A 13,481-nucleotide genomic window follows, 5' to 3' on the forward strand; every position below is an offset into this window, starting at 1 on the left:
CTCAGAAGTCAAAACTGTGCTAAGAATATCATTATTAATAAAACGTGCTCAGGCATTAAATCATTGATAATCTTCATTTTAAATTCTTAGAAGTTTTTGATTTGTTAGTAGTGTATAATTTTTGTTTCCAAATTTAATGCCAAATTTGCCAAACAGCATAAGAGATTATCTATGCATAATGACAGATACTACCTAAGTATTAATAGACAAGGAAGACAGAGTGAGACCAGATTTTACGTCAGTCTGTGAGACCTACTGTCAATATATGCAGCATAGTTCAGTGTTGTATTTCTGCCCTCCACAGAAAATATTACTGTGATATATATACACTGTGTATTGATTTTTTCAAACCATAAATATTTGTTGTTGTTATTCAGTCAAGTATGGCATTATCATTAAAATATAGCATCACTTCACATTTTTGAAACACAATAAACTGGTTTATATTGATGAGTTATAAGGTGCTACATTACGTAAATGTGACTAAAGTGATACAGAAAACTTATCTCACCTACTGGGACCATATTTATTTTGTAATGTCAATTATTCAAGGAATATCTTGCCTTCCAGAAATCATACATTTTTATTTTGTAGAAAATTCAAGAGGAGTCTAAGATTGTCTTGGCCCTTCCTGTTTTGGGGCCTTGTTATTGGGCCACCTTTCTCTTGAAATTACCATCCACTTGCTAAGTGTCATTGAATGGTTGAAGGATGATTGGGAGAAAGAAAGTGAATTCAGAGAATAGCAATTATGAATAAAGAGCATTTATTTTCATCTTCTATATGTTAAGGTCTGCTTTAGGCATTTTACATTTCTGAATTGTTTTAAATAACACCACATACCAATGAATTAGGTGGTGTTATCCCCATTTTCATGTAAGGAACATATCCCAAATAAGCAGTAGAAGCAGATTTTAAACCTAGCTGAATTCCACTGACTTCTAATTGCCCTGTCTGAACAGTGAACAGTTTTATATCCACAGTTTTGTATACTTATGAACCATAATATCCCATCTATTATTTTTTATATTACTAATGTTTTAATTTTTATAATAAAAAGGAAAATACTGTGTAATAATTGTTTATGTGGTTTCCATTTTGAAATCTTTAAGGACAATATTCAAAAAATGTTCTAAATAAGACATAGGCTGAATAACTTCATGCTAATATAGGTTATAGACCGGTATTTCCCAACCATTTATTTTATTCTCACCCCTTTGGGAGTCTTTCCTGATTTTTTTTTCCTAATTACCCCCCATAACTATAGGTATACTGTACATTTCTTTCTGACTGTGGCTCTTTGCAGGGGCACAAACCATTACGATATCAGAGAATTTTTTTCCACCAAGAATTAATGATTGTTCCCTGGGAGCAGTATTATTGTCATTGAAAGTGAAAGACAAACAAAATTCTGAGCCAATCTGCTATAGTCTAGTAAAACAGTGATTAACAAAGTGTCGCCCCTGGACTTGCAGCATAGCATCACCTTAGGAATTTTCTAGACATGCAAATCTTCAGGCCCCGCTCAAACCTACAGAATTGGAAACCCTGGGGGTGATCCCATGCAGTTTGTTATAAGGAGCCCTCCAGGTGATTCTGATGTATGCCAAACTAGGAACCACTAATTATAGGTAGATTGCTCAAAGATGGGGCGATGGATCAATTACGACTTTGAGCACATTGCTTTATGTCTCAGTTTTTCCATCTTGACATAGCCCAGATAACTCTTGGTTTGAAATCTCACACTCATAATCTCAGTAGGAACCACTCATCAGGAGTCCTACCAAGAATCCACCTGCCTAAGACTGGACATCCCTAACCTCTTCAAGAGGACATTTTTACATTTTTTAAAAAAGAACACTCAACATACTTTTTCAGATTACATTGACAAAGGCCTCGATTTCCCCAAAAACAATGACTGGAAAAATAAGCAAATGAGTATTTATTAACATTCCGTCTTGATGGGCATTCCATTATGCATATGAAAACAAACAAAAGCCAGAATACCACAATTCTATGGCAGGATAAATTTTGTTAGAGATGGGAAAAAACTGGGAATTTTTCAGGAGGAGTATGCTTGTTTCACTTTCTCCAAATTTTCATTTATAGTATTTGCTTCTGTGTTTTTATAATAGGAAGAATAAATGTTTTTTTTCTTTCTTAGTTCCACAGAGTTTCTCTAGTCTTTTTTTCTCCTACCTACCATTCTAATCATGTACTTGCACAGATTGGCTCACCCACTTTATTGACTTTTTTCCAGCTTAGATATATGCAGCCTGGTAATAAACAGAAATATTTATTTTAATATGTGGCATGATTACAAAGAGAGCTTGATCGGCAGAAATTAAAGCATAAGGAGAATAGGCTACTACAGTTAGAAACCTCACAAACCACCAACTGTAGGGCATGTGATACCTAAAACTTAAGAAATACCTTATGATTCCGTGATCTATAAACTTCCACATTACAACTCCAATCCAAGGCTCCCCTGAGTCAGTGATTTACAAAATGTAAATAGCTGATAACTGAAACTCATCTTTGATCAAAGAAAAAGCTTTGTATTGATTTAAACATGATAAGATGTAGCATGTATGTATAATTGAATTAAAAATCAAATATTATATGGAATAAGAAACACTTTCAAGCTTTTTCTCTATTCCGTTTTGTTTTAGATGGAACTTGCTAAGGAAGAAAAGTGTGAATTTTTGCCTTTCCTGTCTCCACGGAAGGTTATACTAAAAGGTGGGAGAATTGTTGCTATGCAGTTTGTTCGGACAGAGCAAGATGAAACTGGAAACTGGAATGAAGATGAAGATCAGATAGTCCATCTCAAAGCCGATGTGGTCATCAGTGCCTTTGGCTCAGTTCTGAGTGATCCTAAAGGTAGAGTGCTCGGGAGCTGAAATGTGTTATGCAATTGTCTGTTATTTTAGTGCCATAATAATTTCCAGCTTTCATGGAATTGTTTTTCACTTTAACATTCATTTCCCTCTTCTAGTACAAAGTACACGCAATCATGATTCAAAAGGCTTAGAACTGGTATTTAATGCTTATACAGAATTATTTTTAAAGTGGCGGGAATTGAAAAGAACATTAATCTTTCATTTAAGCTGATAACCAAAATACATACTCTACTTTATAATAATGTTTGCCTTGTTTTCTATGTAAAAATGCCTTTTTTCTTCAGTGAGACTAAAGCAAGAAAATGTGGCAGAGAAGTTGGGAGAGCCAGTCTTCAATGATTCAGACAAATTAAGATCTAATAAATAGCCTAAAACGAATTCATGTTTAGTGCTATCCTCATGCCAGACCATCACTACAAACATGAAAATTATCAAAATACAAAGGTAGAACTCCTGAATGACATAAATGGACAAGCAAAGGAAGAACAAAATGCTTAAAAAATATAACGGGAGAAACAAATATTTTATATAATATTTCAACTAAATTGTAAATCAGTCAATTAAAATTACTTTGTGTTATACTTTTCCCACATAGCGTGTTTTGGTGGATCATTGTAAAGGCAATCTTAAGTAGGTAGGTATCTTCATTTTGCAAATTTTTTACTTTTTAATTCACACTGCTGAAATGATGACTCTTTTATTTACTGAAGAGAAAATAAAAGATGTTTTTCTAGGTCAGAGATTCATTAAGAACAACAATAACAAAAAAATCTAAACCTGATGAGTTCTCTTTATGACTTCCTACTATATCCGTGCTAAAATTACATTTTGTGTCTGAAATAAGAACAGATATATACATGCAAGTGTACATTTTTATGCAACACGGAAGTAAAAAATTCAGCCAGTCATCTGGATATTTTATCTGCAGGACATCAAACATCTTGATATTTGGAAACATCCAGATGTTTAATGTCACCAAGTAAATTTCTTTAAATAGCTGGATCAAGGCCTGAATTTGTCACTTTTCATCTAGATGTTTATGTGATATGTAGACACAGTCACAGTGTAGCTTGTTTATATATTAACTGGGTTCAGGAAGAATATTGTGTCAATTGTATTCCATTATCTAAAAAAATCATACTGCTCTTACTACTCTGCACATCATCAAAAATTAAGTAAACTGTTGAATCATGTTTAACTGGCAATTGTGTTGATGATTCACTTATCAAAAAATAATTTAGCTTACTTATCTAAATTTATGTTCCACAACTGGGAATCCTAATATTAAGAAAAATGCATCTCTTCCTAAACAAATGTAAGTAGGTGTGAGTTAGAATGTCATAGAAAACAGCTTTTGCAATCTCAGTTGCAATTTTCATAAGCTTATGCCAGTGTGTGTGTGTATGTGTATTCGTGTATATATGTTTGAAAAGTAAGAGATTTAACTTAGTATTTGAAATATGAAGTAGAAGAAAATGTGATCTATTTGAGATTATTTGACAAGATCATTCCAGAATTTATTTCTGTATTTTATTCCAGAATTTACTTGTGTATGTTTCTTCCAGGATTCACATGTACTAACCCTCATACATTTAGAGAGAAGTCAGGGAAAAATGGTTCTTCACTATGCTTTTTTATTCCTGATTTGGAATAATAAACTACCTGGAGAAATTATCTTTAAGTAGAATTATCTGCTTTACTGGGGCTCTTCGATGTTTACTTTAGTAAGAAATTACTTTCCAAATGAGAGGGGAGCTGGAATAGCTGGGGTATGGATAGTGTTCATTCCTCCACTCCCATCAGATGTTTTCAGTATTATTTTTTGGATGGAAAACATTAAAGAAAGGGGTGGAGGAAGTAGTATGTGTTAGAAATTGATCAGGAAGATCTTACCCAAATGGCATGTAAAATTTTAAAATAATAATTTTCAAAGTCAGAAAACTTTCATGTGCACACATATATTTAAGGTATGGTAAAAACCAGTTTTACTGGAAGCAAGTTGTCCATTTGGATAAGAAGAGACGATACGTACGTTATCCCTCTTCTGCCGTAACTCCTGTTCCATCCTAATGCCTATGTGATGTAATTTCTGTGATACCTAATGATTATCACACACGTGATACCTGTTTAAATATATTTATCTCAGCCTCTCTTTTAAAATGTTAACCTCCCTTCACACCCTTCCTCTTCTCCCATTTCCAGCCTCACTTCACGTAGGCTCTAATGAACTGCATGTCAAATGCAGTGTCATCTTTTCAGTCCTTATTCTATTTTCTGCATTTAAAAATGTTAAATATTTTTTTTTGTTTGAAATACTCTCCTCCAAGTCACTTAACCTTTCTGAGGCTCAGCTTCTTCATCTCTAAGAAAACCAAAAAAACAAAAAACAAGCATAATAATACATTCTCTCCCTACTTCTCAGGACTGTTGTCGGTGTTAAAGTGAAATAATGTGGAAGTGTTTTGGAAACAAAACTAAAACATGTTATTGTTGTTTATGACATTCTATTTCTTTGCTTTTTCTTTTAACTATTTCTTTCCAAGCCTGTCACTAATTTTCTTTCTCTAGCTTATTATTTTATAGTACTTTTCCAAGTTCAGACTTTGACCATTTTCTCTTCTTAATGTGTTTATTCGTTTGTGAACTGATTGTTTCATTCATTCATTCATACATGTATTCATTTCAAAATGCATTCTCGAAAAATACAAATGAACTTCTTTGTGTGCCAGGTCGTGGCTAGACTTGCAGTAGGCACTATTTTCCGTCTGTGTAAAAATGACTCTAAAATCTACTTCTCCACTCCTTATGTGTAAGAAGACCTCCTTTCATCCCGTATTTATGTTGATGCATGTGACAAATATTTACCAAGTATGTAGTGAGTACCAAGTGCCAAATTGTATTCTGGAACTTACAAAGATGAACGAGTCATTGCTTGTACTTTAAAATCTCACAGACTGGGGGGGGGGGGGGGTGGAGGCGGACCTATAAACAATTAATTGTATTACAAAGTTAAAAATACATTAAGAGATATATGCACGGAGTAAAAAAAGAAAATCACATTATCAGATTTTCTTAAAGCAGATCTGTTCTCAACCTCACTATTATTGTAAATGGTACTATAAGCCCTCCCCATAGACAAAGTTCAAAATGTTATTCCAGATTCAAATTTCTAAATTCGGTCTGTCTTTTCATTAAATTCATCAATGTCACCTTATAATATAGGATAAACGATTGCTGTGTATCTCTATCTCTATCTCTATCATCTCTATCTCTATCTCATCAAGTATTATTTTCCACTGTTTCCTATTGAATTATTCCTACCAGTATCCAATACAGGATGGATCCCCTAATGGTAACTCAGGAAATCTTCAGTGAATGCATTACATAAATATATGTTGAAGGGTTAAAGGAATAAAATAAACTGGACAGAGTACATGCAAAGTACAGTGATAATTTGTACTCTCAGCAGTCTCTGATTACAATAATATTTTAAATGAAAATACTTTTAGAGTCACAATTATATCAATAATATGAATTTGAAAAGGTAACTTAAATTGGAAAATTGAAAGGAGATTAAATTTTAATCTCACCTTTTTTCTCTGATATGATATTTTGCATGACTTCTACAAGTCCCTCGAGTTTTTGCATTTCACAATGGAGAATATAAAATGACTTTATTTGGTATTATGTTCCCCGTATATCTGTAATAAATATTTCCTGTCATAAAAATAAGTGCCTCAACAGCTTATGGAAAAAAATAGGTATATCAAATTAATAAAATAAATTTGGATAATATTATTGGATTATATTAATATTTGCTAATTTTTAATATTTCATTGCTACTAATGCTAATTAGTAGTCATCATTATTTTGCATAATTCTATTTTATTTCAATCTTTTTATGGATTGTAGCAGGGATTGGGGAACAGGAACAAAAGACTACATATTCCACATCCCTGTGCATGGAACATGTGTGTGCTTATGAGCACAATTTAATCAGATCCTTCATTAGCTACTGTCCCAAGTTCTGAAAGCAGCCATGTCCAATTTGTAATTCAATTGAGATAACCTTAGCCTTGCTTAAAGTATTTCTTATGAAAAACTCAAAGTAGTTCCACATTTTAAAAATTCTCCTCTATTCCCTCTAAATATGTAAGATTCCAAATCACATTAAATTTGGATTTTATTGTTCTAGATTAATTTTAAAGGCTATCAGGAAATAGCACAAACTACCTTTAACTAGAGTTTCTACTCCACAGATATTCACCATTCATTGGGAATTTCTAAACAGTTATTTATTTAAAAAGCACATATTTACTAATATAGGAAGTCCTCCCTTTTGCTAAACACTAATGCCAATGTTTATTGAATCGAATTTTATCTCTTTTTGTTTGTTTGAACAACATCAAGTTTAAGAGATTTCTTGATTATTTTACAGTTTATCCTCCGTCCTCTTTCTACCTGGAACCAAACTGCCAGTGGTGAAGTGTGCATGTATTTTCTGTTAGTTTTGAATTGATGAAGAGAATTCTTTACTGTTTTCACAAACCTCACAGCTTCATTTTTCCAATTGAGGCAGTAAGGTTGGCCTTGCCCTCACATTCATAGGAGATCTGATGATATAACTTTATGGTTCTTTGAATATGCTTTCAGAAAACTGAGTGAATGCACTTTAGCCCATTCTATTGTTCCATGCCTCTTCCATATACTACACTACAATCATCTTCTCATTCTTTTGAAATGTCCCCTTTGGAAAGATCCATGACCTTCAATCTTCCAGAACCTATTATAATTTATCTTCATATTAGACTATAAACCCCAAGAGGGCAAAGATTGTTCCTTTATAGCAACATATATTAATGTGCCCATAATTGATGCAGAAAGATATTTATACACTTTACTTGATTCATGTTAGGATAGTAATTTTATTACAATTAGCTATTTTTTTCTACCATGGGATCGGTTTGGTTTATTTTTCTTAGAAAATGTAAAAGTTAGAAAAATAATTCTATTATTTTATTACTATTGATTTTTCTCCTGTTTTGCATAAATTATTCCATTCTTTACAATCCATTAAATGTTACACTAATTAAAGTCTGTCTGGTGTATCAGCTCAGAGCAGGAGCTCTGGAGCCAGAATGCCCTGCTGGAAACCTGGCTCTTGTTCCTTCCTACCTTTATTGTCTTAATAAATTACTCAGTCTCCTTGTACTTCATGGTCCTCATCATTTAAGGTAGACGATTATAGTTTCTACCTCCTAGAGTTGTTTTAAGAAGAAATGAATTAATAATATATGTAAAGCATTTAGATATAGGCCTAGCACATAGTAAGCATCTCTTAAGTTACAGATGTTATTATTGTTGTGTAACAAAACCATATTTTAGTAATTAAATTGAATTATATTACACTGTTGTGGTGTTATCAGTGTTGTCTAGGAATAAATATATTTGAAAATCAAGACTTCATCAGGGGCATGGAGACTCTGTCAACATGTTTCTGTGAATAAATGAAGCAAATACTCTTACATTTATAATTTTTAAATAAGAAAATGTTTAATATATTCAGTAATTTTTATTTACAGAAATAGATTGAACAGTTTGTAACTGCATTATATATTTTTAAAAATATTATCAATTCTGATGTTTTCCACTGAAAAGAAGTTTCTTTGAACTAAATTTTTAGTTATCCATCTCCATTTTGAGTTTCTACGAACCAGGTAAAATATTTTTAAATGACTTTGGTTTTTCCTCAAGAGTGCTGAAATTGGACCAACTTTTTTGTTTGTGTAAGCTAAGATGTTTGCTCATTTTTATTTTAAGAAGGAAAGAAAGAAGCACTTTTGAGGATATCAAGTTTGAGTTTTTAAACACTCGAAAATTATGAGATGTTATAACTAAGATTAAAAGCCTACATTTTGGGAAGGAAGAAGATGAGATGAATGGTGCTGCTAAGACTGACTCAGCATAGTGCTACACAGCACTTCTCAGGAGAGCGATGACAGGTGACTGAGCTCTCTGGGCACAGCCAGGGAAGGCATGACCGTTCTCTTAGGAAAGCAGTGTATACACTTCGCCTAGTGCCTACATTTTCTTTCTGCTCACTTACTAGAAACGAGAAATAACAAGGAAACACGAAACCCAGTTCTTTCTGAATCTTTAATGCAACTCTCAGAAATCAACTCCCTTGATAACATTGATTGCAATTAGTTCCAAAAGGGAGCGTTTTTGGAAAAAAAGAGAAAGGTTTTAAAATCACCATCAGTTTCTCTTATTAGAAGGCCCTCAGAAAAGTTTCTGAAAGCCTCATGGGGTAAATCAAACATTCTGTCAATACCAGCTTCAAGTATAGCTTTGATTCACTTGCCCCCATACTGAGAAAAGGTGCAGACCATGGGTTAATTTGCCTTGTTCTGGCCTAACTTAGAACTAGAAATTGCCAGTTAGGCAAGAAATGATGTGCTAAGGACCCTGACAATGCAGAGATTTAGGAAATTTTCAATGTGCCCATTTTATTTTCTCAATTATTTAGGTGTTAGAGAAATGTATGAAAAATGTTTTAATGTTGGCACTAGATGAGTTTAGATATTCGGTAATAATAGCTACCTGTGCTTTGAAAGAGCTAGAACCAGTATATTTGATTTGTTTTACTCCTTATTAAAATGTTCATTATTTGATAAGTCATAGTAAATTTGAGAACACTAAAACATTTTAATAACCCTAATTTTTTTGTTGTTGTTGTTACCAGCATGTTCTATTTTTCAAGAAATAAAACATCTCTGCTGGTGGCACTAAGAGATTCAGCAAAATTTTCTTTGAACCATTGTCCACTCTTTGTGGCCTCCAGCTTGCATAATTCTTCTTCTTTCTTATCAAAAATAAAGGAGAGGGGTAAGGAATGAAGTACTAAGGTGAGAAACTCCCATAATTGGTCAAATTTTTACTGCCGTATGCATTTTTTATAAAGAGAAGTATTTGCAATAAAGCTTCAAAGAACAGATTAAGGAATAGTACACTTTATTGGTAGATAGCACTTTTTTTAAGGATGACAAAACATTAGGGGAAGCAACTTATGATTAATATAACTAAGAATGGATGAGATAGATTTGAGAACTAAAGTGATCAGTATAATATACTGGATATGTTATGTTACAATAATTTGCATTGGGATTTCCTATAGTTCTAAATGTGCTGCAAGGGACCTAAAAGATCAAATATTCTCCTTTCACAGGTTTATTTGTTTCGTAATTTTTGATGACCTGTTGTCGCAGGCTCTGAGCTAGGTTCCAAGGGATAAAGTGATAAAAAGAGAAATGTAAACTTTGCCCCCAGGAATGCACAGTTTAACAGAGGAGACTAACAATAAATTGTGCTGGAAGAAGTTTAGAGTCCTAGGTAAGCACAGAAGAGAATGTGAACGTTCAAGGAAGCTTCCTAGAGGAAGTGGGTTGTAAATTGAAGTCTGAGTGATGTGTAGGAGTTTCCAGGTGGAACGGGGGTGGAAGGGAGGGAAGCCACAGAGAGATTATGCAATTTGCTCAACACCACACTGTTAGATTAAGTAGTCATTTTACAGTCATTTTAAAAAGCTGTAAAAAAAAATTTGTCTTTAGAAAGTTGTCATCAGCCTACTTTATTCATGCATGTTCTCGTCTTCATAAATGAAGGTCTGAATTTTCCATTTTTATTTCTAAAATAGAACATTTTGTTTTATGATTTCTACTATTCATTCTCTCATTATTCACCATGCAATGAACATTTCTTGATGCACAACTATGTTCCAGGCTCTCCCCAGGCAATAGGAATATAGACATGAGTAAAAGAGAGTCTTTTGCCTTCAAGGACCCATAGGCTAATGGGAGAAACAGACACGTGAATACATATATTGCAACATAATGTGCTAATTCGAGATCACATTTGGACTGGGTTTTAGAGCTCGAATAGGAGTTTCCCTGTTAGAGAGAACACCATATATAAAAATATGCTGAGAAATGACCTCATGTGGCCAAGCAATGGGAATAAATTCTGTTTAGATGGAGGAGAAGGTGTGTGGTTATATAAGGGTGGGAAACAGGAAGGGATAAGATAGCAGGAAATTTCGCTATAAATTTATGTGGAATCAAAGGATTAGATGCTAAGCTAGGGATTTTGAATTTTATGCTATAAAAATCCAGGTGAAAAATGGGGAGGTTTAAATATAGGAGAGATCTTTATCTTGAATGAGGTAATTCTAGCAGATATTAGGTCTTCTTCCTCTCTGCTTAGATTTTGAACCACTTGTGATATTCTTCAAAGAGTTGGGAGTTAGAAAATAAGTAATCATCTTTTGTGGTGCTTCATATTAGTAGCAAACGTATTTTCTAATACTGAGTGCCTACATTAGGTAAAGTTACTCAATCAGTCACCGGGTATGATCCAACAGAGTAGGTCCCCTTATGAGAAGCTGCCCCATTAAGATTTTCCATATGAGGGGAGAGAGAGAACCTGTGCTCAAATGGGCCGGTATGAGCTTGACGAGGGTGGATTATACATGCCCTAATTTCTTCTTCCAGATTCACTAATTAGATTTCTAATTTTATCTTTTTGAAGAGAGACAACACAGGTACAAGGAGACACCATGAATGTCATGTAAGTGATTATTTCTCCACACGGAAGGCAGCATCAGGAGTGTGGAATAGGCATGCTGCTATATGGTGACTGACAGTAGTATTGAGAAGGATGGCCTGGAATTAAGGCAGTAGAATGAAACCAGTTAAAATGATTTTTTCAGTAGTTTCAATGGCTAGGATAGAGGAAGTGAGAATAGAGAAGAAAATTCAGAATCAATATATACTTCTTAAGTAGAATGGTCAGGATTTGGTCATCTGTTTTATAAGGAGATTGGATGTGACTAGCTGGGGAAATAAGCAGATGTTTAAAATGCCGACAGAATTCACAAATGCCGCAGGTAGTGCAGGTCTGAGTGAAATGGTGACGTGTTGAAGTTGGATTTGCTAATCCATTCAACAACTAAAACAGGGAACTAAATCTAAGAAAATAGAAAATGATTGAAAACAGACATTGGGAATTACTACATATCATTTGTCTGGCTTTTCAGTGCTGTATCTTAGTGCCTAGAAGAGTGACTATTCATTAATGAATTAATTATAACCTAGAGTTATAACCTATAGCTTAGATAAACAACTTCTTAAAAGTATGATAAAAGAGTATATATGACATTTATTTTGGAAATCCTGAAGCTTCTCACCTACAATATTCTGAAGAGGAAAAAGTCAGCTTTCTTTACTGTTGCTTTTCTTATGGTAATTAGCTTAAGGAGTACATGACATCAAGGACAGTTTTATGCCATGGTGTTCTACCTTCCCTCTTTTATTAATCCATGTTGTTCTTCATGCTGCCATTTTATTTTATAGCACATTAATAACACAACATTGATATATCCTATGTGTTGGTTGGCCAAGTGATGAGAATGAATCCTTTTTAGCCTACTCTGTATGTTGCCTTGCTTTTAATTATAATATATCTTGGGCAGGAAGCATTCTCAGTGCTACTGAATTTGGTTAAAAAAAAGCATTCTCAGGAAACTAATTGTAAAACTATACCTGTTTCCTTAAAAATTGCTCTTATTATCAGAAATATTTTTGCCTGGATGAAAGATTTATCATCTTTCTATTATGAAATATACTGTGCAGAGTGAGGATGAAGTTGTGGAATCTAATGCAAGTGCTGGCATTTCTGCAGAATAACCATCCAAAATAATGAAATCCTTGCACAGTTTTTCTTTGGAATTATTTTAAAAGGGTGGAGGTGATGAGGAGGGAGGTCAAACTGATAACAGTGTTGAAAGTGATTTGGAATCAACATCACATCATTTACAACTGCCTTAGACATCCATTTGAAGCACAACATGATATTTCTGTAATTATTTTACTTCCCTTTAATAACTGCATAGGAATAGGTTTGTTTCCCCAGTGAATAGCTCTGTTCAGAGCCTTTCCTTATCTTTATTTTCCAGGTTTCACTAGTGGTTGATATCATATGCATTCTTACAGGGAGACAGTGGATAAATCAGTAGTTTTCCATCAAATCAAAGATTACATACAAGAAGTAGAGCAGTGGTGTGTAACAAGTTTTGTTGGGGAAAGAAGGTATAAAACATAGAAATAGAAATAACATAATTGTTTCTGAGAACAGAAATTATAAAACATAGCCAATAGTTTTCAACATATAGTAGAGATACAGTGAGTATAATAGATGCCCTGAGCTTTATTGACCATGGTCTATTACGTTTGTCTTTTAAATACTAGTTAGTTAGCTTATAGTATAATAAAAGGTTATTCTGAAACCTAATATTCTTGTGAAATGTTAAACTACAGTAAGCTTCCGTGAGATATAAAGTCACAATGTAATATTTAGTTAAATTATAAAGTAATAATACAGATTATATACTAATGTTCTTAATATATAATAGATGATATACTAATGTATTTTGTATTGCAGGTTGAGATTATTCTTATTAATTACTTTACATTCGTGTTCTTGGCTCAAAGCACAATATGAAAAGGACAAAGACTGTCTAAG

General features: G+C 33.4%; 1 protein-coding gene across 1 annotated transcript in view; it reads left to right on the forward strand.

The window, feature by feature from the left end:
• Positions 1-13,481, forward strand: part of LOC105823749 (dihydropyrimidine dehydrogenase [NADP(+)]-like) — a 435,569-nt gene that overhangs the window by 127,037 nt on the left and 295,051 nt on the right. Inside the window, 1 exon segment of the mRNA XM_012661010.1 lies at positions 2,673-2,883. Coding sequence (XP_012516464.1) covers positions 2,673-2,883 — 211 coding nt within the window.

This window comes from Propithecus coquereli, unplaced genomic scaffold, assembly GCF_000956105.1.
Source record: "Propithecus coquereli isolate 6110/MARCELLA unplaced genomic scaffold, Pcoq_1.0 Scaffold7, whole genome shotgun sequence".
NCBI classification, from domain to species: Eukaryota; Metazoa; Chordata; class Mammalia; order Primates; family Indriidae; genus Propithecus; species Propithecus coquereli.